This window comes from Thunnus albacares, chromosome 14 (assembly GCF_914725855.1).
Source record: "Thunnus albacares chromosome 14, fThuAlb1.1, whole genome shotgun sequence".
NCBI lineage: Eukaryota > Metazoa > Chordata > Actinopteri > Scombriformes > Scombridae > Thunnus > Thunnus albacares.
In genome coordinates this window covers 18,736,588-18,759,753 of record NC_058119.1, presented here as the reverse complement: position 1 = coordinate 18,759,753, position 23,166 = coordinate 18,736,588, and the positions used below count along the sequence as shown (strand labels likewise).

General features: G+C 38.7%; 1 protein-coding gene and 1 long non-coding RNA gene across 5 annotated transcripts; one reads left to right on the top strand and one right to left on the bottom strand.

The window, feature by feature from the left end:
* Positions 1-209: 209 nt before the first annotated feature.
* LOC122997235 (carbohydrate sulfotransferase 15-like) lies at positions 210-23,021 on the bottom strand. 3 transcript variants are annotated; one of them, XR_006407183.1, is made up of 10 exons: positions 22,547-23,021; positions 9,611-10,255; positions 8,220-8,559; positions 6,923-7,066; positions 5,867-6,023; positions 5,488-5,644; positions 3,588-3,735; positions 3,121-3,400; positions 2,449-2,497; positions 210-2,256 (listed from the first exon to the last, which is right to left on the bottom strand). XR_006407183.1 is itself a non-coding variant. In XM_044373270.1 (9 exons), exons 3-9 carry the CDS (start codon positions 10,082-10,084, stop codon positions 3,210-3,212), a joined length of 1,611 nt encoding a protein of 536 aa, XP_044229205.1. In that variant the 5' UTR covers position 10,085; positions 10,160-10,255; positions 22,547-23,021; the 3' UTR covers positions 2,582-3,209. The 3 variants fall into 3 exon arrangements, 2 of the variants coding, with proteins under 2 accessions (XP_044229205.1, XP_044229204.1); XM_044373270.1 differs by lacking the exons at positions 210-2,256; positions 2,449-2,497 and having other exon boundaries at positions 2,582-3,400; positions 9,611-10,085; positions 10,160-10,255; XM_044373269.1 differs by lacking the exons at positions 210-2,256; positions 2,449-2,497 and having other exon boundaries at positions 2,582-3,400.
* Positions 19,631-21,528, top strand: LOC122997237. 2 transcript variants are annotated; one of them, XR_006407185.1, is made up of 3 exons: positions 19,631-20,226; positions 20,882-21,024; positions 21,354-21,528. It is a non-coding gene; the product is annotated as an uncharacterized LOC122997237 (long non-coding RNA). The 2 variants fall into 2 exon arrangements; XR_006407184.1 differs by having other exon boundaries at positions 19,631-21,024.
* Positions 23,022-23,166: the final 145 nt, after the last annotated feature.

The following is a 23,166-nucleotide window of genomic DNA, read 5'->3' as shown; positions in this document are numbered from 1 at the left end:
TTTGAAGCTAATATGAGGCTTCAGCAGCCAAAATTAGTCAAATCAAGTAGATATCTCAAAGTTAGTCTGTTAAGAGCCTGTGAAGATATCCATTGTTTAACTAACTCAGATGACTGAAGCCTCACATTATCTTCAGATAAACTTTAAAATACTTGTTTTGCTCAAAATAAGGACTGTGGATTTTGTCCCTCATCACTTACATTGTGAGCACATTTGAAAGGGATCTTCTTATCAGTCAGTATGAACAGGAGGAATGATTACAGTGAGCAAAAACTGTTTCAGTGTTCTTATGGGCATCTGGCTATTGTTTTTAGGGAAGAAAAATTGTGGGCCTGTCCTTTAATGTGCCCTTGAGCAAGGCACTGGACATCAGACTGCTGGCAGTGAAGCTGCTCAGTGGACAGTAGATAATGATTTTTTCTCCTCTGCACCCAGGTGTGAACATGATGAAACTGTGAAACTGGGTGTGAAGTGGGATGATGCAAGAAAAAAGCACAGGCACTCAGTGGACTCTCACATAATCCTAACTCCTAAAATACACTCGCTCACACCTATGTGCACAATCAAATGTCTTACATGTACACAATCCAATGTCTTACGTCCTTCATAAAATGAAGGAATGTCAAAAGACGTCTTATCGGTTTCTTCCACCTTTGAAAATCCTGTAGAGGATTTCCATCAATATCACATGAAGAGGCTAATCAGCCATACCTGACTACCTTTCTCTCACCAGAGCATCAGTGCTTCAGCCCTGAGGATCCTGAGACTCTGTCGTCATCTGAGAGAACAATCACATTGTAAATGCACATAATCAAAGAGCTAAACATGGTGATTCTCCTCCACCGCTGCTCTTCAATCTCCGTTCTTTGATTTCCTTTCCTCAGTAAGTGCATGTTGACAGTGACAGAGGGAAAATGTCACCTGTAATCTTAATGGTGTTAAATGTAATGGGTTGTCTGCCCATCAAGTGAGACACAGTTAAAGTAATAACCTTGAAAATTTTCATTTAAATAAAACATCTGTTAAGTCACTATCTGTCACCGAATGATGTCACACAATGGCGATTGAGCCTATCGCCCACTGATGAAAGCTCTTGCATTTGCAGTATTACGAGTATTACCAACTGGGTGTCGGTGGCGACATTCCCAGGAAAAATAATAAGCGGCTCACAGTTAGTGACGTGTTTTCCATCACCCAGCAGTGGTTGGTCCGCCAGAGAGGGTATACAGAGCTAACGCAACACACTTGATCTTCAAATCACTTGTGTGTAAAGCAGCATATTGAAGTCACACAGGTAACACTGTTTGGATCCCTGGAAAGTAAGATCAAAAACACACCTGTAATTACTGCTTATCGCCATAGGTGCTGCCAAAGAGAGCAAAACGGAGATGTTCGAGATTGTTACTTTAAGGGATGTAATTTTCTCAAATGACAGTGAGTAGGTCTAATGACACAACTGCAGAAAAAGTGTTTACATGAGTAACTCTGACAACATAATGAGACAGTAATTCTATTTAAACTGAAACTGAATTTGTCCCCAAGACAAGGGATGTGGAGACAGTTCATTACATCACATACAGTTTTGAGGATGAAGCTAAATGAGTTTTATTTCACAGTATCACAGTGCTGCTTTGCATTGCATTTCTGCAGAAGTAAAATCAAAGTAATTCTGAATATTTCTCACATTCTGTGTTGCTCTTGACGTGCAAGGACAATGCTTGAATAAAAGCACATATGACATCATATAATAGCACTCAAAATAAGAAGTCATGAAATGCATATGAGCTTCTGGGGCCAAAAAATTAATTTAATCTGTTTTGTGAAAATGACTTGTGAATTATTCAGAGATGAACATTTCTTGCTTGAGGTGTCAGTTCAAAGTAAGGATGCACAATCTTTATTCAGCACATGTGCAACATTGCAACATTTTATCCATATCAGACATAGGCTGATGTTTTGTGTGTATACACATGTGGATATATTTGGTATACTGTGGCATACAAGAAGGGCATTTTCGCATTGCGCTCTTTTGATTTATATTTTCTATCTATGCAATTTTCTATGTAAATATTTGGGAATGATTGTAAATATATATAATTATTATAATCACCTGCAGGGATTTGATTGTGGGGTTCAGTCTGGAGCTGGGAGGGCTGAGTCAGATCATCAGGGAAATTCATCTCACCTGGTCAGTCTGCCTCTTACAATCCTTCTCTCTCCTGGATCCCATCCCTTGGGTTCAATTGTATTTGGTTTCTGTAAATCCACCATACAGCCTTTTTATGTTTCATTATTGTGATAAAAGCAGCCTGAAGATACAGCTAATGTGCCCTCATGAACCCCAAGTGACAAAGGAAAAACATTATTTATAATTTTGTAGACATGAATTGATGCTATATTAATGCTATATTTTAATCTGTATTGTATAAACACAACCCAATGAAATACCTCAGTGACAGCATGTCTGCATGGAGCAATCAGAGGTTTGGATGTTGACCTGTTATAGTTATGATCTGTGTTTTAGTGCCCTCTTGTGATTTCATCCCAGAACATCAACATACAAACACCACTCTGTACAAAATCAACTTCAAATCATTTTATTGCCATTTTTGTTTTGTTTTTTTAACACTTCAACTGCTGTTAGTTCACTTTCCCAGATCCATTTACTGCACAATAGTCATTGTAGTAATATGTAACCCTCTCATTTGAAGCCTTCTCTTAGATTATATGAAATCTAATGTTACAACTTTCTGTGCTTCTTTCTGGCTAAAAATGTGGGGAAATAGACAAGAAAAATGGGACAGTAGATGTTTCATCATATGAGAACAAATCTCAAATCACAATATCATGACTACATTATATTCAAGCCTGCCTGTTGATCCATAAATGAAGTGAAAACTTTATCAGAGGTGTACAGTTATGAATCTGTAGATTGTAACAGTGCATTTTGAGTAAAATGGCTTTCCAACACTGCTGAAGTATTTTAGAAACACAACATTAGTTTATTATCATCACTCTGACTAATTCACTTGATTCGTCACACATTCTTTCAAAAGCAAATAAATATCACAAACAAAACCCACACACTCACTCATATAATGCCACAGACAAATAATTCACCTGTGTAAGAGTTCTCCCACTGTAGATATTTTTTTGTCGGTAATCCCTGCTTTAGTTCTTTCTCTGGTTTCTTCTGTGCTTGTGCTACTTCAGGTGTCACTCCAGAGGAAGGCCTTGTTTTCCAGCACACTGGCCAGTTTATGGTTGAAGGGCTGATGAAATTCCCTGAGGAGATCTCTGGTGGCAGGAAGCATAGGACCAAGGTTCCTGTCTGCTGCACGCCGGGTGTTAGACATTGGCCGTTTGGTCAGTGCTGCCTCCACCTGCTCCGACAAAGGACCTGCAAAGATTATCGGACACATCTGAAACCTTGCAAACAATACCAGAGTGAAAGTTTAAGGAAGAAATAAACAAATAAATACATAACCAAGAAGATATAAGCTCATTTTTTTAAAATTCTGATGTTAAAATTTATTAGCTTAACTTAAATGTGCAGCATGTCACTGTACAGCTTTTTTGTTACATACCTACACTCAGATAATCAAAAACTTTTTTGATTGTCACTTTCAGGTTGGCTGCGTAGTCCTCCAGTCGAAGAACTAGAATCTGCTCCCTGTGGAAAACTGTCAGCCAGTCCAGTAAGAAGACGATGTACATCCCCAGATTTAGCCGCACCTGTGGGGACGCATCCAGATAAGTCAACATCATACATGTGGTGAGATTGTTTTTTTTGTCAAAATTCTGTTTTCAAGGTCAAGAGTGAACTTTCAATCTCAAATTTTTAGCAAATGTGGACAAGAAATCCTTAAAGTGTTCAGAAAAACTGAAATGTGAACATTTACAATATCACCAAATTATTATTTTATTGTTGACATGTGCATTGAAAAGACAAAAACCAAAAATGAACTGATCCTACTAACTAGTATTGTCTGTTTATCTGAACCCTGATAGAATTTATTCATCTGTATCATAGACCTCCATTGTTGTCCAGCAACAAAAAGCTCATCAATGATCGATCACACAGCTGCACCGGATGATATGTTCCTTCCATCAAATTTGAGTATGAAAGTAGTTGCCAGTAAATGCACCATTTACTACTTGAGTAAAGTTTGCTGAAAAATACGGTGCACAGTTTTAAGAAAAAACTGAGCATTTTTAAAAATGAAAGTATATTTTCCTGATCTGTTTTTAAATATTTACATCTTGAGTCGAAGCTTAGCTATAGAATATAGCAAGCCTTATCCTTTAAACTATCCTTTTCCATTTCCAGTTAAAGACAACAAATATTGCTACCTGGTTATATTAAAATTATTCAACAGCAGTTAGCAGCAAGTGTAAGCTATAAGAGAGCTCTGGAAATCAATACTTTGATATCTTTCAAAATGACACAAGACAACTAACAGCTTCAAACACACCAAATTATTTGAGTCCAAATTGCTGAAGCATCAGTTAATGAAAATATATGAAGAAATTACACTCAACTCTTTTTTCTTTTTTTCAGTGAAGTGTTCTGGTGTTAGAGCTTCATACATACAAAACTAAAACTAATAAATACAGACAAGTAAAATGTTTGCACACCATGGCTTGTAAAGAAAATATGAATTAATGATGTTGTGGGCTAAGACCTCAGTGCACAGATCAAAAAAACTGTTAAAATGGTAAAGGAAATATGTTTCAAAAATCATGACAACATGCTGTTTTGTCATAAATTGAAGCTAAGAAACAGGGGATATGATGAACATAGTAAATGGAGTGAACAGATACTTCTGTCATGCAACCTAAACTTTAAAGTCTTCTTCACGGGGTAAATGTCTCCCCCATTTGGTGAACAGTGAAATTACAGTAAGAGTGAGACAGTTCAGTGTTTAATCCAGCTGCACTGACACTGATAGTCCTCAAGAGAGCGCCACAGTGCAACTCTACCCACTGAAACCATTCACAAGCAGCATGAAACAACATTTTACATATTTTAACAACCCATCCAAACTCATCCATAACACAAGAATCATGTAAACAAAATCTAAGGGTAGTTTTTTCTGAATGTTTTTGTTCCAACAGTTTCAAGCCGAGCTGATTGCTGCTTTTACTGAAGTAAATCTCCCAGGATAACAGTGCTGTCACCTACATGTTGTGATTAGGGGCGACCAACCGACAGAGCTCATAAATCAACGTATTCCTGCAGGAGCGCTGTCTGATAGGATATATGCTGAAGGGTCTGAAGTGAGTTTCAGCAGCTAGTTGATAATATTTTGGACTTCAGTGTAGTAACATCCATTTAAAGATGAATCTGAGGACAGGTGGAAATCCTCAAAGCATAAAGTGAGTGTTTATTGATAGGTATAAATATATATACTTATAAAAGCTGTAATTAGTCTCATGTAAAATGATATTCAAACAGTTAAAAGTGAGAACATCATTTCAGCTGACCGGCATTGCGTTGGAGAGGTTGGTGTTGTAGACGCAGGAACGAAGAGATCTCTCCGAAAGGCAGGACTGAAACAACTGTATGGACTCTATGACCTTTTGATGGAAGTCCTCTGCTGACTTGTTGGCCATTTTGAAGTACAGGTAGTCAGAGTAAAGCCTGGGAACAGAGTGAAACAGAGTTGTAAGCCAGTTGGAACTGCAAAATGACATTCTGCTGGATATACAAGAAGGTTTAAAACAATTATGTTCTGCAACAATGATAAATTACAGGAAAACTGTTTAGGAGCAATTCAAACATGGAAATTATTTTTAATGAGCACCACAGAAAAGTGTCCATCATCTATACAGGCAGCTGTGTGGTTGGATTTCTCTACATTACCTCTCTACTGGATCTCTAAGCATGATGATGATTTTGGCACTTGGCTGGACTGTGTGGATAAAGTCCTGGGTCAGGAACGGGGGTTCTGTCTCTTCCAGGTCTCCATTGATATAGCTCCAGGCTTGATTGTCCCACATAGTGGATGCACTGGCTTCACCTGTCAAGACAGTCTTAGCATCACCTTGGGCATCAACAGTTCATTTTAAAATGGAGCGAGTGGAGCAGAAACACAGACATCATGTGGCAAAGTTGAGCTGAATTTCAGGCCAAAATAAGCATGAAATGTTAACAGTTTTCTTATCTGGGAACATTATGTCTCCCTAATCTACTCTCGAACAGATTCGTGATAGTCCAGCTGCAACTCTTTAGATTTTGAAAATTAACTGTATAATTTATTATGAACGCTCATGCAAAATCCAAATAAGGATCAGCAACCAAAGCCAAGCGAGCAGAACATTCTTATCAGCACATTTTCATGAGAAGATGAAACCACTTTACAAAACCATGTTAATAAGGATTGTGCTTTAAAAGATTAATACTTGTTCACTCCAAAAATGTAATTTATTTAATTCCATGTTTTGATAAGTAGCGATTATATTCTTCTGTCTCTCAGAGCCAGGTGAACAAGGTTTGAGTCATCTGATTTATAATCACAGATGCATAGAGAGCAATTAAAGGTGATTGTGACAGCACCCTGCAGTGTATGAGATACTGTGAACACTATCAAATACACTGGGTTTTCCCTGTCAGACTACAGAATACCTAGAATAATGTGAGCGGTATTTCCCTTTGGCTCTCCATATGATCACTGTTGTGCTACTGAGGTCAGAGCCATTTGTGGGGAATCCACTGAAACTGAGCCAGGACTGACAATAAAGGCAAGGCAGACGAACGAAACCTGTAATTTGAATCATGGTCAGGATCCAATTGTTTGGCTGCTCAAAGGTCCTCAGAAAACACCGCATGAAAACTCTAAAGGCAGCAAATTCTTCCATTTGATGCACAATGGCCGCTAACAATACCAAATCATACCCAAACACTTTCGCATGTGTTCACCTGTTATGAACTGGAGTGTGCTGTGGTCTCCAGATGAATTTCCACTGATTCTTCCTTGGATGTTGTGTGCTGCCAAGTCAAACAGATCCAGGTAGTCTTCCACAGGAAAACTTTCCTGGAAGCCATCTTTGAAACGGATATAACCTGCACCACACAGTATGCCAAAATAACACTCATTATATGCTCATTTATAGACTACTTCACCATAAAATTCATTTAACAGATTGTATAACCTTTGAACCTGGTTGAAAAAATTGAGAATTTGTAAAAACCTCTGTTTCTGGAGTATGATCAAAAGATAATTGCCGAATGAATTTATAATGTATTATTAACTAAGACATATATGTGAGTATATATACTGTTACTACGCAGCACTGTCTGCAGGCAGCTCACAGTAAAAACCTTCCAGGGAAGGGAATTAATGAAGCCTTTTATTAATGAAGCAGCTGCAGAAGGCCTTCACTAACAGTGGTGGTAGTGTACTGTAGCTTTAGTTTGTTTTTTAGCTTGCAGACCAGCAGTATTTCTATATTTGGGCATTTATGTACTGCTGAATTAGAATTTATTATCATAAAATAGTCTCTATATGGATGAGTAAGGATCCAGCAAACCCTGCAACCCTGAGAAGGATAAGCCGGATAGCTAATTAGCTAATGGATGGGTGGATTTTTGTAGAATTGTAAATTCTGAATTATAATTTTATGTTTCAAATGTGTGTGTGTGTGTGTGTGTGTGTGTGTGTGTGTGTGTGTGTGTGTGTGTGTGTGTGTAAAAACAAATACTTTAAGGAAAAAAAGAATATCCTGTGAAGACAATAAAATCAGAACCATAAGAGAAGAAATATGGACACAACTATAAAATCAGTGGACAGCTGACATGAAAAGGTTTAAATGATAAGTTATGTTTGCTGATCTCACATTTACAAACCCTAGAAGAAAAATTTCAATGAGACATAATAACAAATACTTGACCTTGAAACCTTTGCAGCACTGTAGTGAGTCATTTCATTGCAAAAGAAATATGATGAGAACAGGCTGCTTGAGTCTGTTTTTTTATGTTATTAGATGCTGAAATAAAATAGGACCTGATTTTAATCAGTTGTGAAGTCTGTGTAGAAGTAACGGGTTAATCAAGTCAGAACTCCACTACTGTGTATTGTTAATTATACACAATACTACTACGGCTGAAGCCTACATTGTCTAATAATCTATTATTATCCATCACCTGGCCTCCACAAACTTTATCCAAAATCGTCAAAACACTTTTTAGAATAACCATCCATCCTCTGATGATTTACCAAAGCGTTTCCTGGTCCACCAATGGGGCTCCTTCATGGTGTTGAACTTGACCTCTGGGTGCAGCAGCAGTCTGTGAAATAAGTCCGTTGTGCCACACTTTGGTTGACCGATGATGTAGAAGTACGGCAGGCAGCGCAGACGAAACCATTTGCCGTCTCTGTGGATTAAATACTGGTGGAAGTTGGTCCTCAGGTGGTCGCACACAGTCTTGAAGCTCTTTGAGCGCACAGTGAAGAGGTTCCTCTTGTACAGATCAGTGCTGAGTTTACTGGTGAACTCTTCATACCAGCAGGGGCTCTTGATGCCAGGCAGGAACTGGCGAGGAATTGCAGTGAACAGCTGTGGTGAGAGACACAAGAAAAAATTAGCCAAAAAACTGAAATACCTTACAATAATTAAAGCCGTTTAGTAGCCTAAACCCTGAGTTTTGAAGGTCATTATTTTTATATCCCAAAATGTATCTTTTGATGACCTGTGGCTTGACAGACAGGTGGCCAATTTTATATTCATATAAGCCAATTATTATAACTTCTTATTACATAAAAAGTGTCAAAACACTACTTAAAACCCACATTACATGATTTTGCAGCTTCAGAATTGATACATCATCACCTGTTTGTCCTCTTTGTACAGCTGTTAGTTGCATTATGTTAGAAAAAGATATTCATATATCCAACACTGACACTGACTCACTTGTGTCGCCACCTCCGTAATTGTGTTTTACAGCGTAACCGCCAGATTTGATGAGGCTTTGGCCATCAACACTGTAAAATTATGCAGTGTAACGTGGGAAAATATGACGAGGACATAAACCAAACACAGGAGAGCTACTTTAGCGCATAGAAACAGAAGCAGCAGGCCCTTAGCAACACTTATCAAGACGTGTAACCTGATATTTACTTAAAAAAACAACAAACTTTGGCTCTAGAAATGTTAAGTTAAATCAAGACGTCTGACAGTCTCAACAAACACCGGTGATTATGAGCTTCACCAAACAGTCATTATAGTAACTGAGGGCATATGGTGAGGTGTTTGTTATTTGTCAGTCTCCTACAATTCACTTGTGTCTACAAAAAAATAAAGTGATTATAAAGTGTAGCCTGAAATATCATTTGTCAACATATTTTTCATTCATTGTCATTACTGGGTGAAAACACTGTGTCATCGTCGCACCCTGGAAATAATAATAATAAGAAGAAAAGCAGTCTTTATGTTAGTTGGTCTAATATGTAGTTGTGAGTTTGACTAATAGGTTTGATAAAAGAGTGGGTGAAATTTAACAACTCAAAAAGGAGCATGAGATCATTTCAGTTAAGTAAAAACATGAAAATCACCATTCTGATTTGCAAGGGTTTCAGTTAACAAGATGTGCAACAAACCACAGACTTACATGGGAGTCGGTTCCAATGATGTCCTTTTCATCAGGGACCTTCCTGGATGTATATTCTAGCTTGGAGCCGATTATCTTCACCAGCAGTTTCATGTGTATTAAATTCTTTTCAGAAGAAACATCAGCTGCCGCTGTGCTGGTCGGGATGACCACAGGTCTGAGCTGATAGGGCGGGGGGGTGAACAGAAGTCCTTTCATGTCCCATGTCAGGATATAAGAAGCCACGATGAGGAATGTCAACGTCAAGCCCAGAAGGAAGCTCACCACTTTGACTTTTGAGAAGCTTCGCAGGTTAGTCAGTGACAACAGAGGAGCCCACTTGACATCCGGATTTTCAGGCAGGTTTGTCTGCCTGAAGTCAAAAAACGTCCTGACGGGCCTTTTCCCATAGATTTCAGCCATGGGCAAGCTGTGGAGGCTGTAGGTGGGGTCTGTTTGGGTGTTGCTCCCATATTTGCAGTCTGATAGTGGCATACTGTCATGGAGGCAGAGTCAGCATGTAGAAAAAGAAGCTGATAAGTGATTCTCTTAAAAAAGTTCAAGCTTCACCTGCAGGAGGCTGTGTCCACTCATCATGGTTTTTAATCTGCAGGTCATCATTCGTCTTCATTTCTTACACGCTCCCGAGTCTTTCAGCAAGGCCTCCTGTAAAATCGGAAACAGTTGTTAAAACAAAGCGCATGGCTATTTTATGAGTTCCGTTTTCTTTTTGCCAAAAGTGCAGCAGTGTATTTCCTTTGAAGTATTTTAGTCATCTCCCATGATTCCAAGAAAGATGGACTGAACATGTTTAATATTAGGGTATTTGAGGGAGCTTTATTCGTCCTCTGAGGCATCAGTGTGTGAATTTCAAACTATACTTCTTTCTTTAGCAGAGAGTCACCTCTAAATTGTTTGAGGTCAGCTGCAGAGTGTGTGTGGTCTGCTGGATGGAGATCCTTTGCTTTAGGTTGAAGGCTATATAGCACATGCAAAGACAAGCCCTACGGAGAGACCTTCAAGGTCAGAATAATAGTTACTCTGTAATTCAAAACTAAAAACACACGATTATTCTCTGTGAGCTAAGAGCCTGCTAAGAGCTCTATTTTGTTAACCTGAAAACATTATTCTCCAAGATCAAGGTTTTACACAGAGACCAATGTTAGGTATTGATACAGGTGGACAAGCAGTGTGCACACATTTTGTTTTCTTTTTCCTGCCACCTGACTAAAAATAAAGCAGGCATTATTATTTCTGGGGTCGTTTGCTAATAAATTACAGACATCGAAGTGTCAAATGTTTTTAAAACACTTCCCTGACACTTCATAAACTAGTAGCATATTTCTTTTTCTTTTGTTGCAGTTTGTAATACTTGATCCCACTGGACCAGGAAATGAAATCCACCAGTTGGAGTTTCACTGATTTTACAATGTTTTTTCTTACTGAGCAACAAGGGCCTGTTAAAGTGCAGCCACAAAAACATTATGTGACTCAATATATTCACAGTTACATCATTAAAGGTGCAAAACCAGAGTATATTGAAATGCCACCCCAGTCCTCTCATGATACGTTACTTAATTTTGAAATAGAGTTCCATGAAACTAATTAAACTAATGGCAGTAATGCTATTTGATCAATGTAAGAAAATGAGAGAAACTCACATCAGCTCACCACCATTTACTTATTGCAAAGACAGAGCAGCCACCCACAGAAGTGATTAGTATGCTCCCATCACAACTGTAGGATTAGCTACTTGCTGTAGCTTGTACTGAAAGCAAATTTACAAATTCTCTGTCATTGCTGTGAACGAAAAACGAGCCTTAAAGGAAATGTCTTAAAACAATAGGCAGGTGCCCAAATGAACATTGAAGCAGGCTTTTCTTGCTGTAATCATTTCTCCTGTTTATACTGACCAATAGAAGATCCCCTCCAATGTAAGTTACGGGGGACAAAATCCACAGTTTTGACAGACAATGTATTTAAAAGTTTATCCGAAGATAATATGAGGCTTCAGCCATCTGAGTTAGACAAATAAAGTTGATATCTTCCACAGTCACAGTCTTTTTAGACGGACATTGTTTTCCTGTTCAGTTGCAGTGGAGGTATAGTAACAAAAAGAGGTAAATTGGCAATAAAGACAGTAACCTTGAAAAATATCTACTTGACTAATGCGGATGCCTGAAGCATCATATTATCTTCAAATAAACTTTTAAATACATTTTTCCACAGAAGAAGGACTGTGGATTTTGTCGCCCATCACTTATATTGAAAGTGCCTTACGACAGGATCTCTTAATGGCCAGTTTTCCTGAGGGTTTCCTGAACTAATAAAGCTTAAAGATCCCCTCCAGACATCTTGTAAGATATACAAAAAATACTCTGCTTGAATGATAATGTGTGTCTAATATGGTTTTTCCACATGATGTCTCCTACTTCACAGAAAAGTCCATTCTCAGTGTTTGCACACTGGAGGTTTCAAGTTACATACTGGACCACAACTGGCTCCAAACCAGTTGTGTGATGTCACAAACCGTGCTCGTAGGTAAATGATTTGAATTCAAATTTAAGGTTAGCACAGAGAAACTTTCCGCCTTGAGCAGATGAATGTCAAAAGAGCTTTCAAGTGTCAAACTCTGCACACAAATCATTCTGCACAGTGAAGCTCAAATATCCAAATGAAGGAACAAGAAGAAAAACAAATTTGAAAGACATATCTCCATTTTATGGAAGGGGGACTTTAACCAAGTCTTCTGTATCTCTGGAGGAGAAAAAATTAACCCGATGATGTCATCAGGCAGCATTAGGCAGGGAGAGTCTAGTACAATACACTGTGAAAGACAAAATTGCATTATGGGAAGCGTAGGATCCAGTGTTTTTGGAGCTTGACCCACACTGGGGACTAAAAGTCAGGATATTTTGGCCTCTGCTGCTTCGATTCTCATTTTAATGTGTCTGTTGTGAGGCCCCTGACTTTATGGAGGTGTACTTGTAAATCACTGGAGTATCCCCTTTAAGACATTTTTTAGGATAAACAACTAACAGCTGCACTCAGTGCTTGCTTGTAACTTCTGTACAACATGTTATTTTTTATACTCACAGCCTTACCGTCATCCGTTTCAATGTTGCAACAATGCTATAAATTGGGACATACCCTCATGCAAAGTCTGCATGAGTGCCAACATGCTGAAGGTGTGAACAAAGGACTTGAAAAGTCCACAAAGAAGCCCTCACACACTTGCAGATTTCATAATGGGACCGCTCTGAACCCTCACAGACTTATTAGGAATGCTTGCCGATGTCTGCGAGGCCACGTAGGCAGACACTGGGATTGAGCAAAGAACTTATTTTTGATCCCTCTGGAAGTGTTGCGTGCCTCATTTAATGAAATATCAGTAGGTAAAGGTGGGTTCTTTAAAACGCCACTGACACCCCTCCCTAAATGCAACTCGAGTTATTAGTGAATGGTGCTGCTTCTGATACAAATCCTTCATATCAAATTCATATTTTTCCATATTTTGGTGTTGTTTTGATGACTTTTAATGATGTGTAAAGCCCTTTCTAGTCCTTCCTTTGTATATCTTTTTGTTGCATATTCTGTTATTAATCCAGGTAGTTGTTATCCTCTGTGTTCTCTGTAACTATTAAACGCACAATATGTAATTTCAGCCGCTAGGGGTCTCTCAATCAAAACAATAACAAAAGACGGAGTGTGATGAAAGTGTGAAGTAGAAAGGGATCATGGGAGTTGTTGTCTTAGTTGTTAAATAACCAGCTTCACCGGGATAGGATTACTCCAGTGTTAATCATTCGGGATGTTTTTACTGGGAGCCGAATTACCCGCAGAGGTCTCCTCCTCTCCAAAACAAACGGACTCGGAGATTACAGGTAAACACACTGAATGAAGCTGTTTTACCTAAAAAAAAATCAGTGTTTCTCCGTCAATGTACAGTGACAACCGGACGTCCGGTATGGGCTGTTAGCTGAGCTGCTGCTAACACTTGTTCGGTTTATTTCTCTTATAACTTTAGATCCAGACGTTCGGCCGGTTTCTCCCGGGAGCAGAATTATCCGCAGAGATCTCCTCTCCAAAAACAAACATACATGCAGATTAAAATTGTTAAAAGTACTAATTAAAGCTGTTTCACCTAAAAAAAATCAATATTTCTCCGATGATGTTTGGTGACCACCGGACTTCCTGGAGGGGCTGTTAGCCGAGCTGCTGCTAACGTTTGCCCAGTTTATTTCTCTGATAACTTAAGATCCAGACGTCCAATGACTAAAATCCTTCTTCCAGTTAAAAGATATAGTTAAAAGTGACCTAAATTTATCATGAAAATGTGTCTTAAAACTGAATTAAAGTCAATTTATAACAGTTTGTGGAACAACCACAACGCCGATGTATTATCTTGTATATGTGTAAGCTACTCTTTGGTAGACGCCATTGTAGTGGACAAACACAGCGCCGCTGTATGCATCTTGTGCGTGTTTACTCTTTGGTAGAGGAGGTATGACGCCATTGACATGCGACCAAATGAAACGGTCCGTGACTTTGATTAAATTACAGATTTCTCTGGGTTTGAAAATTGTTGGAAACATTTGGGATAATGTGAGTACACAACTCAACAAAATATATAACATAGGTCTAGTTGTTTTTAGACATTTTAATTCAGAATAATTACATATTATACCTTTAATCTGTTATTACCATAAAATATTAATGCCTGGGTAGAGCAAAAATTCAGAAGTGTGAGAGAAGAGAGAGATTTTAAAATGTGATAGAGAATAAAAAGGGTAGTGAGAGTTGAGGGTAAAGCACTGTGTAGAGAAGTGAAGCAGCAAAGATGAGAAAAACGGTGTCAGAAAGAGCAGAAAAGACAGCCTTTAGACCTCTGTGGTCTAAAAATCGATCTGTGGCAGGAAGCGAGCAGCAGGTGGGATTGACTGAGGTGAAATCACACCATCAAAATCCGGCTGACTCAAAATAAAAACCTGCATTCATCATTGCATCAGAGGCCTCTGCTGTTCTGAGTGCACAAAATGTCAAGTGAGAATGGGATGTTTCTCATGTTATTGGGAGAAGTGTGTTGGGTTGTTTACAGTGTGAATATGCCAGATATCTGAAATCTTGCAGGATTGGAAAGCCATGATGTAATTTCATCCAGCAGCTCACACAGTACAGTTGCTATAAGCTAAATACATCTAAAATATACACACTGCATATTATCATCTAACTTGGTGTGCTGAGTTTATTTCTTCTCCTATGGAGCCACTGTATTGGCAATATCTTTCTCCCCTGTATCATCCATATTCTGTATTATTACATATTGTCCAGGATTACAATACTAGTAGTTGAGACAATTGAAAGAAATTGTTCAGTCACAGATGTCTGGAATTTGCAGAAATGTGTAAGTAGGATTCAGCACTCAATAATGTGAGATGATCAATAAAAGAGAGTTTGTCTGTAAATGTAAGAAGGATACCTGTGAAAGAGCAGTGTGCAACCTGTGGAATATTTAATTTATTTGGGTTCATTCACAACATGTAGCAGTTTATACTCCATAGCATACAAAATCCACATCCCTGCTATCATGCAAAAATGTATTTTAAAGTTTTTCTGTAACTAATATGAAGCCTCAGCTGTCCAAATTAGTCAAATCAAGTGGACATCTTTCAACTTTCAAGTCTTTTTAGTGCCAAGTTCCCACTTTTTTTTATTATCCTTCAACCACAGCTCAAAACCAAAACACTGTCTGTTGAGACACAAATAGGGAATTTTAAACTAATAAGATTACCAGCTCAGACAGCTGAAGCCTCATATTAGCTTCAGATAAACGTTTAAATTAATTTTTGCACAAAAAAAAAAGACTAGATTTTGCCCCCCATCACTTGACAGCACATTCGGGGATCTTTTAATGGTCAGAACAGGAGGAAAACCTGAGCAAAAACAAAACCTGTTTCAATGTTCATATAGGCCCCCAACTGTTGTGTTTAGACTGACTTGAAATCCAGACTTGGATCCCCAGAGAATTCATGCTATTAATGCTAATGTTTTGGTGGCCCTTGACTTTTCTGTTAATATCACTGTAAGACCTCACATTTGTATACTAGAAATGTCGAAATTAAACGAGCAGCTGGTGATGGAATTTAAACAGCACAACTATGCTCCCACAGGACACTTTTAAGTGTTCCTCTTGCTCCATCCCCGGTTTAAAATGTCAACTTTGCAGAAAATATCCTATGAAGTAATGTGTGGATTACCATGACATGTGCTGAATCCACTCAGGCTGAGTGGATAAAACCATTTGATGTATTGACCCATGGCGTTTCTTCTAATGCGACTCATTAGGTAAAGGATGCAAGAGCTAATTTCTTACATTTCATTGAGATTAATATAAACTCAAGTTTCTGTTCCAGATAATTAATAGGCTAGTAAACCTCACTCCTCTCCTGTTCCTATCAAATGATAACTGTGATTACTTTATTAAATGTTTTCATTGTATCTCTCACATATATATAATTAAGCCCACTTGACAAAGGCCTGGGTGATAGAGTTTAACACTAGCAGACAAAACCTCTTCTTTACATTTCTGCATGGATAACACAATTTAAATAACTGAGAGTTTGCTATAAGTTCATTCATTCAAATTCATTAAAGACACTATGAATAGATTATTTTTATTTTTGTGTCATATCACTACAACGGTTCATCCTACAAGAGAAATGCAATTATACCACATATAAAGAGTCATAGGCCACTATGTGTTGAATGTGTGTGTTTATCAGTATATCCTGATATATTTTTGAAACCAGGGAAGACAAAGCTGAACATTTTCCTATTCTACACATAGTGGCTTTAATCATGTCTTAAGTATACAGAAATGCAATATATATAAGGCCACTGTCAAGAACTGTATATGAGAAAATTAATTGGGTTTTTTTTTAAGATGATGTGTCTTTACACTCAGTTTACTGTCCAGGTGCAGTGCACTCAGGTAATTGTGATTTGATTTGTCTCAAGCTTACTGAATCACCAAAAAAGTTTCAGTTAATTGAAAATTCTGCTGAACAATATGAATTACAACATGTCCAGCTGTGATACAGGTTCATATCAGTACTTTGTGGCTGTTACATGGCCAAACCATGAAGCTCATTATTTTTAATTAGCCCCAGCTGCACCAATTCCACAGCTGTGTGTCACACTTGCAATTCAACCTTTTACACTGCTGATAAACATTAACAATTACTACTGTCAAGCGACAGTCTATGTCCTTCTGTCTCCCTCTAGTCCTACCACCTTCAGATAGAAGTGACAGTATATTTCACCTTGATTACATTTACTATGACATTTCTGATGGGCTTTTATGGATGCATCGGCTTGATTTGTTCACTGAAATTCTGTTTTGGGTGCATAAATTGGGTGCAGGTTATGCCATTACATGCAAGCATAAACTCCCCTTACACACACACACATTCATGCACACTTGATGCACTCAAACACATGCTCATTACAAACAGCCCCCCTGTCTTGCACCCTCTCATTTATCCCCCTTCATCTAGCCTTCATGACAAAATTATGCCAATCAGCCTCAACCCATTCTGTGCTACGAAGATACAAACTGAACAGCAAATGAAAATCGTCAACCCCACGGAGCTCTTCCAGGGACAAAATACTGCATGCTGCACGCAGATGCACAGCTCTGTTTAGCATCAACATTATGAAACAGAGCTTTTACAAATGTGAAAATCCGCTGTGACCATAAAATCAGTTATAAAGAGGGGAGACAATCAGTTCCAAGAGGCAGCACTCCGTGCACACAGATTCTCGCCTCTCCTGAAACATGTTTTAATCATGTCTTCATGTTTATAACTGTGTAAACACATTCTGACCTTGTACAGTACACACTGTGACTGGGACTTGGCTGAATCCCAGCGTTGGGAGATGGGAGGCACTAGAGAAATCAATGCCACAAAAGGAAATAAGACAGCGTCCCTGCTGATGGGGAAGTCAAACAATGACAGATGGGATACCAAACTGCAGTAATATCAAAACTTTGTGGATGAAAATGAAATCAAGTCAATTTCAAGGACAGAAAACAACAATTACTTCTAGATGAGTATTTTTTTTTTTTTAATTTCTTAGTCAGATTATGGACGAAATCTTGGCAGGAAATCTAAAAGCTCCCTCAGAGCACAAATTTCTCAGGAAGCAGGCTTCATCCGTCTCATTATGCCGGACTAGTCCTCCCTTTCCTTTAGACTTTCCACTAAGACAGAAGACGAGCGAGTTGATTTTCTATTGCTGAAGAATGATGTTTGCCTTCACAGGAATCTGACTCCTTAATCTCTTCAATAAACAATAGTACAGTCTAAACAAACCTGACATGTACTAAGAAAAGAACTAGAAATATTAAACCTCTTGTTTAACAATGGTGTCTGTCTTGATCAGGCAAGTCACCGCAGTCCACCTTGACATCTGGGGAACAGATGTGTCCCCCAACATGCATGTAAGTGTATATATTTGCATGTGTATGTTTTTCTAATAGCAACAGGTTGTTTTCTTTAGCAGCGCTTTAAAACCGATGTGACATTTATAACAAGCAGAGAACATCTGAAACATTTCTCCTACTGTTAAATTAGTGTAAGGGTGAAGGAGTGTGCAAGCCCTGAAGACAAAGAGGATGAGCTGGGTTCAGCCTGGGTGGTAATAACCAGATAAAAGGGTAATTCCAGTTTATTACAAGTTACAAATTTTGGACATTGCTTTGACTAGTTATACTACATTTTCTTCACCAAAATGAACTTAAAACCTTTAGGAACACAAACATGGTGACATCGCTAGACAATGAAGTCTGATAGGGTGAGAAACAAGTGCTCTGACAATTATACAGGTTGTAAACAAGCCAGCAGTTTAGCCAGATCATGTTAACCACTTTACTTAGAGGTAAAGTGAGTGCACACTAAACATATGAAATGTAGTAAAGGGGACATAACTGCTTCAACCTGCTCTGAACGCTCCGCTTCCCATCGACTAGATGTCAGTTCATTCATGTATGCCCACAAACGGCCATCTGTTCCATACCCTTTGTTGCTAAGGTTGTTCCATGAGTTATTTGCGTTGTCCACTCGCATATTTTGGATCAGATTCAGGCTCGAACATATACGAATGTGTTTGAGAAGTTTATATTTCAAGTAAAGAACAGGAAAAAGAAGCAGGATCTGATTTCTATTGTTTGTTGACGTAGCCTCAGGAGCTGGCAGAAGCCTGCTGAAGGGCAGCTTGTTGAAGCTAACCAATCAGAAGAAAGTGGGCTAAAACAGCCTGTTTCAGACAGAGGCTGAACTGAGGAGCTGCATAAGGAGCCAGTATAGATGAATAAGGAGTTTTTTGAACTGTGAATCATGCAAAGATATTCCAGTATAGCCCCAGAATAAAAATACAGACCTGGACAGACCTAAAGTACTTCTGCTGACTTCCCACACATATGAATAGCATAAAAATACTGCACTTCTATGGCTGTTTGGGACATTTTTATTGGATCAAATTGTAATAGGCCTTTTATGGCAAGTGTTAGTGTTACTTATCAAAAAGCATGCCTTGTTTTACAGTTATTTACAGAGGGCGTCAGGTGACTGGCAATTCCAGTTCAATTCCTACAATTCCAGTTGCATAGCACTGCCTCTGAGGATGTGATTAACTATGATGGATGTTTACAACAGACCGTTTGGGTCATAATTTATCCATCTGCCTACATTCTCTCTTCCAAGTAAGTTTTGTAAGATCATCTGACCACTTGTGTCTCTTGCCTCATCTGATGGATCTATTGAGTCAAATGTTTGCTCTCAGCTCTCAATAAATAACCTTGGTGAACGCAATGTTATATTAAGTGATAGAAATAAAACTATAAATTAAAGAGACACATTTTAATAAACATGCATTATAATTTATTGTGCCCTGGGCCCTTCAAATTACAATATGTTATACAAATATGATTAATAATATTTCATTAAATTCTTCTTTTTGTTATGACTAAAACATGATGAAACTCCCTGAGCAAACAGCAGGGCTGCTGTGAGCTTTCAACTGCCAGAACCAAATGCTGATAACAAAAGATGTTTTGAACAAAAGTGTTTTGAATATAGATTATTCAAAGTGTGATTTAACTTATTGGGTTTTTTTATAACACACAGATTCCAGTCTAAAGTGACAACAAAACAGTACAAATTCTTTATTTTTACTAAAAGACAATGAATAATGGGAAAACCCAGCCAGTTGAAGCTGGGCAGAGTAATTCTCCTGCTTGAGCACGTTATTCCTATTGATTAATCTAATCAATAGGCAGAAAGTGGCAAAAGCTCAGCTGGGGATTTGGTTAGCAACTAACGCTTGCTGTTGTCCTTGAACCTGACGCATGTATCTTGTTGAGTTGCAACCGGGAGAACATTTGGCTGACAATTATGTTGATGAAAAACGCTTGAAGAAAGAACCTGTCAGCGCCGTTCAACTGCCACTGCTTTTGCTTTTGCTTGTGTGTGTGTGTGTGTGTGTGTGAGACGACCTACTACTGTTGATCCTGTTTGCATGCGCAGCCATATGACATGTAGCGGCTTGATCATACTTTGGATTTCTTCATTACTCTGGTGAGCCAAAAGCTGCTCACACACTCCATACATATTTATAAAGAGTAAGAGGTAAAGCTAATAGGTTCACCTGTGAAAAAAGTCACTTAAATTTTTAAGCCTTTATAATTAGACTGTAATCTTTATGCGTCATGAACATTATTTTATTTTATGAATCACTCCTGTGCCTACATTTTACTTGGAGCACTGCCTGATCCCACATTATAATGTTTTTATACATTAGGGAAAATATTTACCTTGGCTGGTGAATCAGACAAGATCTCATTCAGAGTTACAGCATGTATGCAGCTAAGTGTTGTTTGCACTTGTAGCATTTTATGAATGTTCGCTGTTGATTTTAAGCAATTTGGAAGTAAATTCTTTTAGTTTTCAGCAACATTAAATTAAATAAAAACTTTCAGTGTTTGAATATGAAAGTTAGTGGGGTAGTGTTTTGGGTAAAGTATTATAAGCTGTTATCTCTATAGAATAACTTTACTCTCTAATGTATTATGACTCATACTGACCTGAGCACATGTGCTACAGTGTAATTTAACATAATATTTACCATATATTTATGACTATGTTCATTACGTGTGTCAGGGTTGACAATACCAGACGTGACACATGTAGTCTCAGGAAGTGAACAGTTCCCTTTTCTCTTATGATGATTTAGGCTACGTCAATCAAACGACTCAACTTTAAAAGGAGAAGTTATGCCAGAATCCTCCTTTAAATCAACTGCGACGAGGGAGAAAGCGAAACAAAATCCCAGAGAAAAACACCATCCATCAGACAAATTGCTCAACAGAAAAGAAGGTGTGTGCAGAACAACAGAAGAGTGACAGATGCGGATAAAAATTTGACTGTGCATCATCAGTTTTCATGTTAGAAATAATGCAGAGCTGATCTTGCATTACTGAGGCTTGTTGTCATTTCAGGTTAAAAACTACCGACTCTTGAAATAGAAACTCTGAGCTGTTGCCAAAACACTTTAGTATCACGCTATCCTCCCACATTCTTAATGCTCTATGTTACAGAATCCTTTTCTTCCATTTGTGGTGGACCCCCAGAGTCCAGTCTAAACAATCTGATATGGTACAACTCTCTCGCTCTCCTTCTCCCCTCTCCCTCTCTCATACTTTTAGCATTACCTAACCCTTCCAACGGCGGCCCTTGCCAAAAGAAGCATGGCTTTGACATCTCAGCAGCTCCAGACATTTGTTCCGCTAACTCGGGGGGAGCAACCTAAAGCCTTCTTGCCTGGCAGACCAGACAGACTGCAGGGCAGGGTGCAGCAGCCGGAGCGAGGTTTGGCCTGGGTGTGTGCGAAGTTATAGGGTGTGGAGAGGTGCTATAACTTACAAAGTGACACTGTATCTATCTCATCCTTCTCTCACTCTCAGGTCTTTCTCCCTCCAATTAACAATAAAATACAACTGCAGTGATTCGGAAGCTGCACTGTGAGATCCACAGAGGCGGGTTTGTCCAAAGGTCATCTGCCTACCTGTCAGGACCTCCGCACTGCACTCTGAGCAGTGCTGTAGCCCCTTAGTCTAGAATTGGGAAAGCAGGGGAGGGAAGTGAACTAAAATGTCAAACAGAGACAGTGGATGCACAAACATCTCACACATCAGCGCATCTCACCCCAGACTTCCAGCCAAACAAGCTGGAAAAAGAATACACAAGTGACTTCATGGTTTGTTTGCAGTGATACATGAGAAAAACCATTTAGGTGTAATGGAAGGAATTAGCCTAAAAGTAAAATCTAAACAGACAATGTTCCAATTTGTTATGTTACAATAAACAGAATAATAATCAGTAGATCAGTGCATGATGTTGGCGAGCACGTTTACAAATGTTTACAGCAGTTTATCTTTGCCTCATAACACAGCCCTGCTTGTGGTTAAGCCTCTGGTCAACCAAGAGTCTTTTACCCCCCAGAGGAATGAAATATTCTGCAGCTGAAATTTTAACCTAGAGGAGGTCAATTTCCAGCATTAGTACAAAGTCTTAAACACACTGTATCACTTTTGGGGACTTTCAGGCTCATTTCTGACCACTTATCAAAGAATTTGCATGCAGTTTTTTGATAATATCTTTGTTTTTTCCTACTATTTCAGTCAAGCTCAGGCTGTTATTCAGTGTGCTGTCTATTCATTGCTGATTTTTAATGAGGTGATTTTATTACAAGAAATACTTAAAATCAGGATTAAGAGCTTTTAAATAAAGAAAAACATAATTTAGCTAAGGAATAATCTCTAATCACACCGGAAATGTAACAAAAATCCTTTCTCAATCTTCTTTGCAATCAATAACCTTGTTGAACAAAGATACTCACAGTGGCGTCTCTCGTGTAGCCGCTCACGACCCATGTTGACCACCAATCAAGGCAATCCAAACGACTTGACAGGTGTCTGTATGAAACGCAAATGAAATAAATGATGAGAGCTTGTATCCCGAGCACGGACGACAATGTTCATGTTGACAAACGCCGGCTGGGTATTTGACACGGAAATGCGAGACTTTCCGGAGTCTCCATCGGACTGAGCTCCCCTGAGCGCACCAGAGAGTGGAGAGGAGAGAGGGGAGGTGCGCATGTGGAGCGGCGCAGCAGAACCAATCATATCTACATTTCAACCTCCAAACGCGTTTATTGATTAGGTTTGACGTGCCGTTATGATGAATGGCACGTCACAAAGCAATAGTTTCAGGGTACACATCCCAAGGGATTCTCCTCACCGTGTGGAGGATTAGAAATAGAAAATGCTTCAACGTCAGTTCATTAAAAGTTGTCCTAATTAGGGAAATGCTGGAACACATTTGATGGAAGAATTAATAAAACCAACAGTCCGTACATACAGTAGTCCCTGAATCACAATCTGTGGTATGAGATGCATTTACTGTATGTACCAGGGTGGGTCATGCAGTCAAGGGGGAGGGGGCACAATTTCACAATGA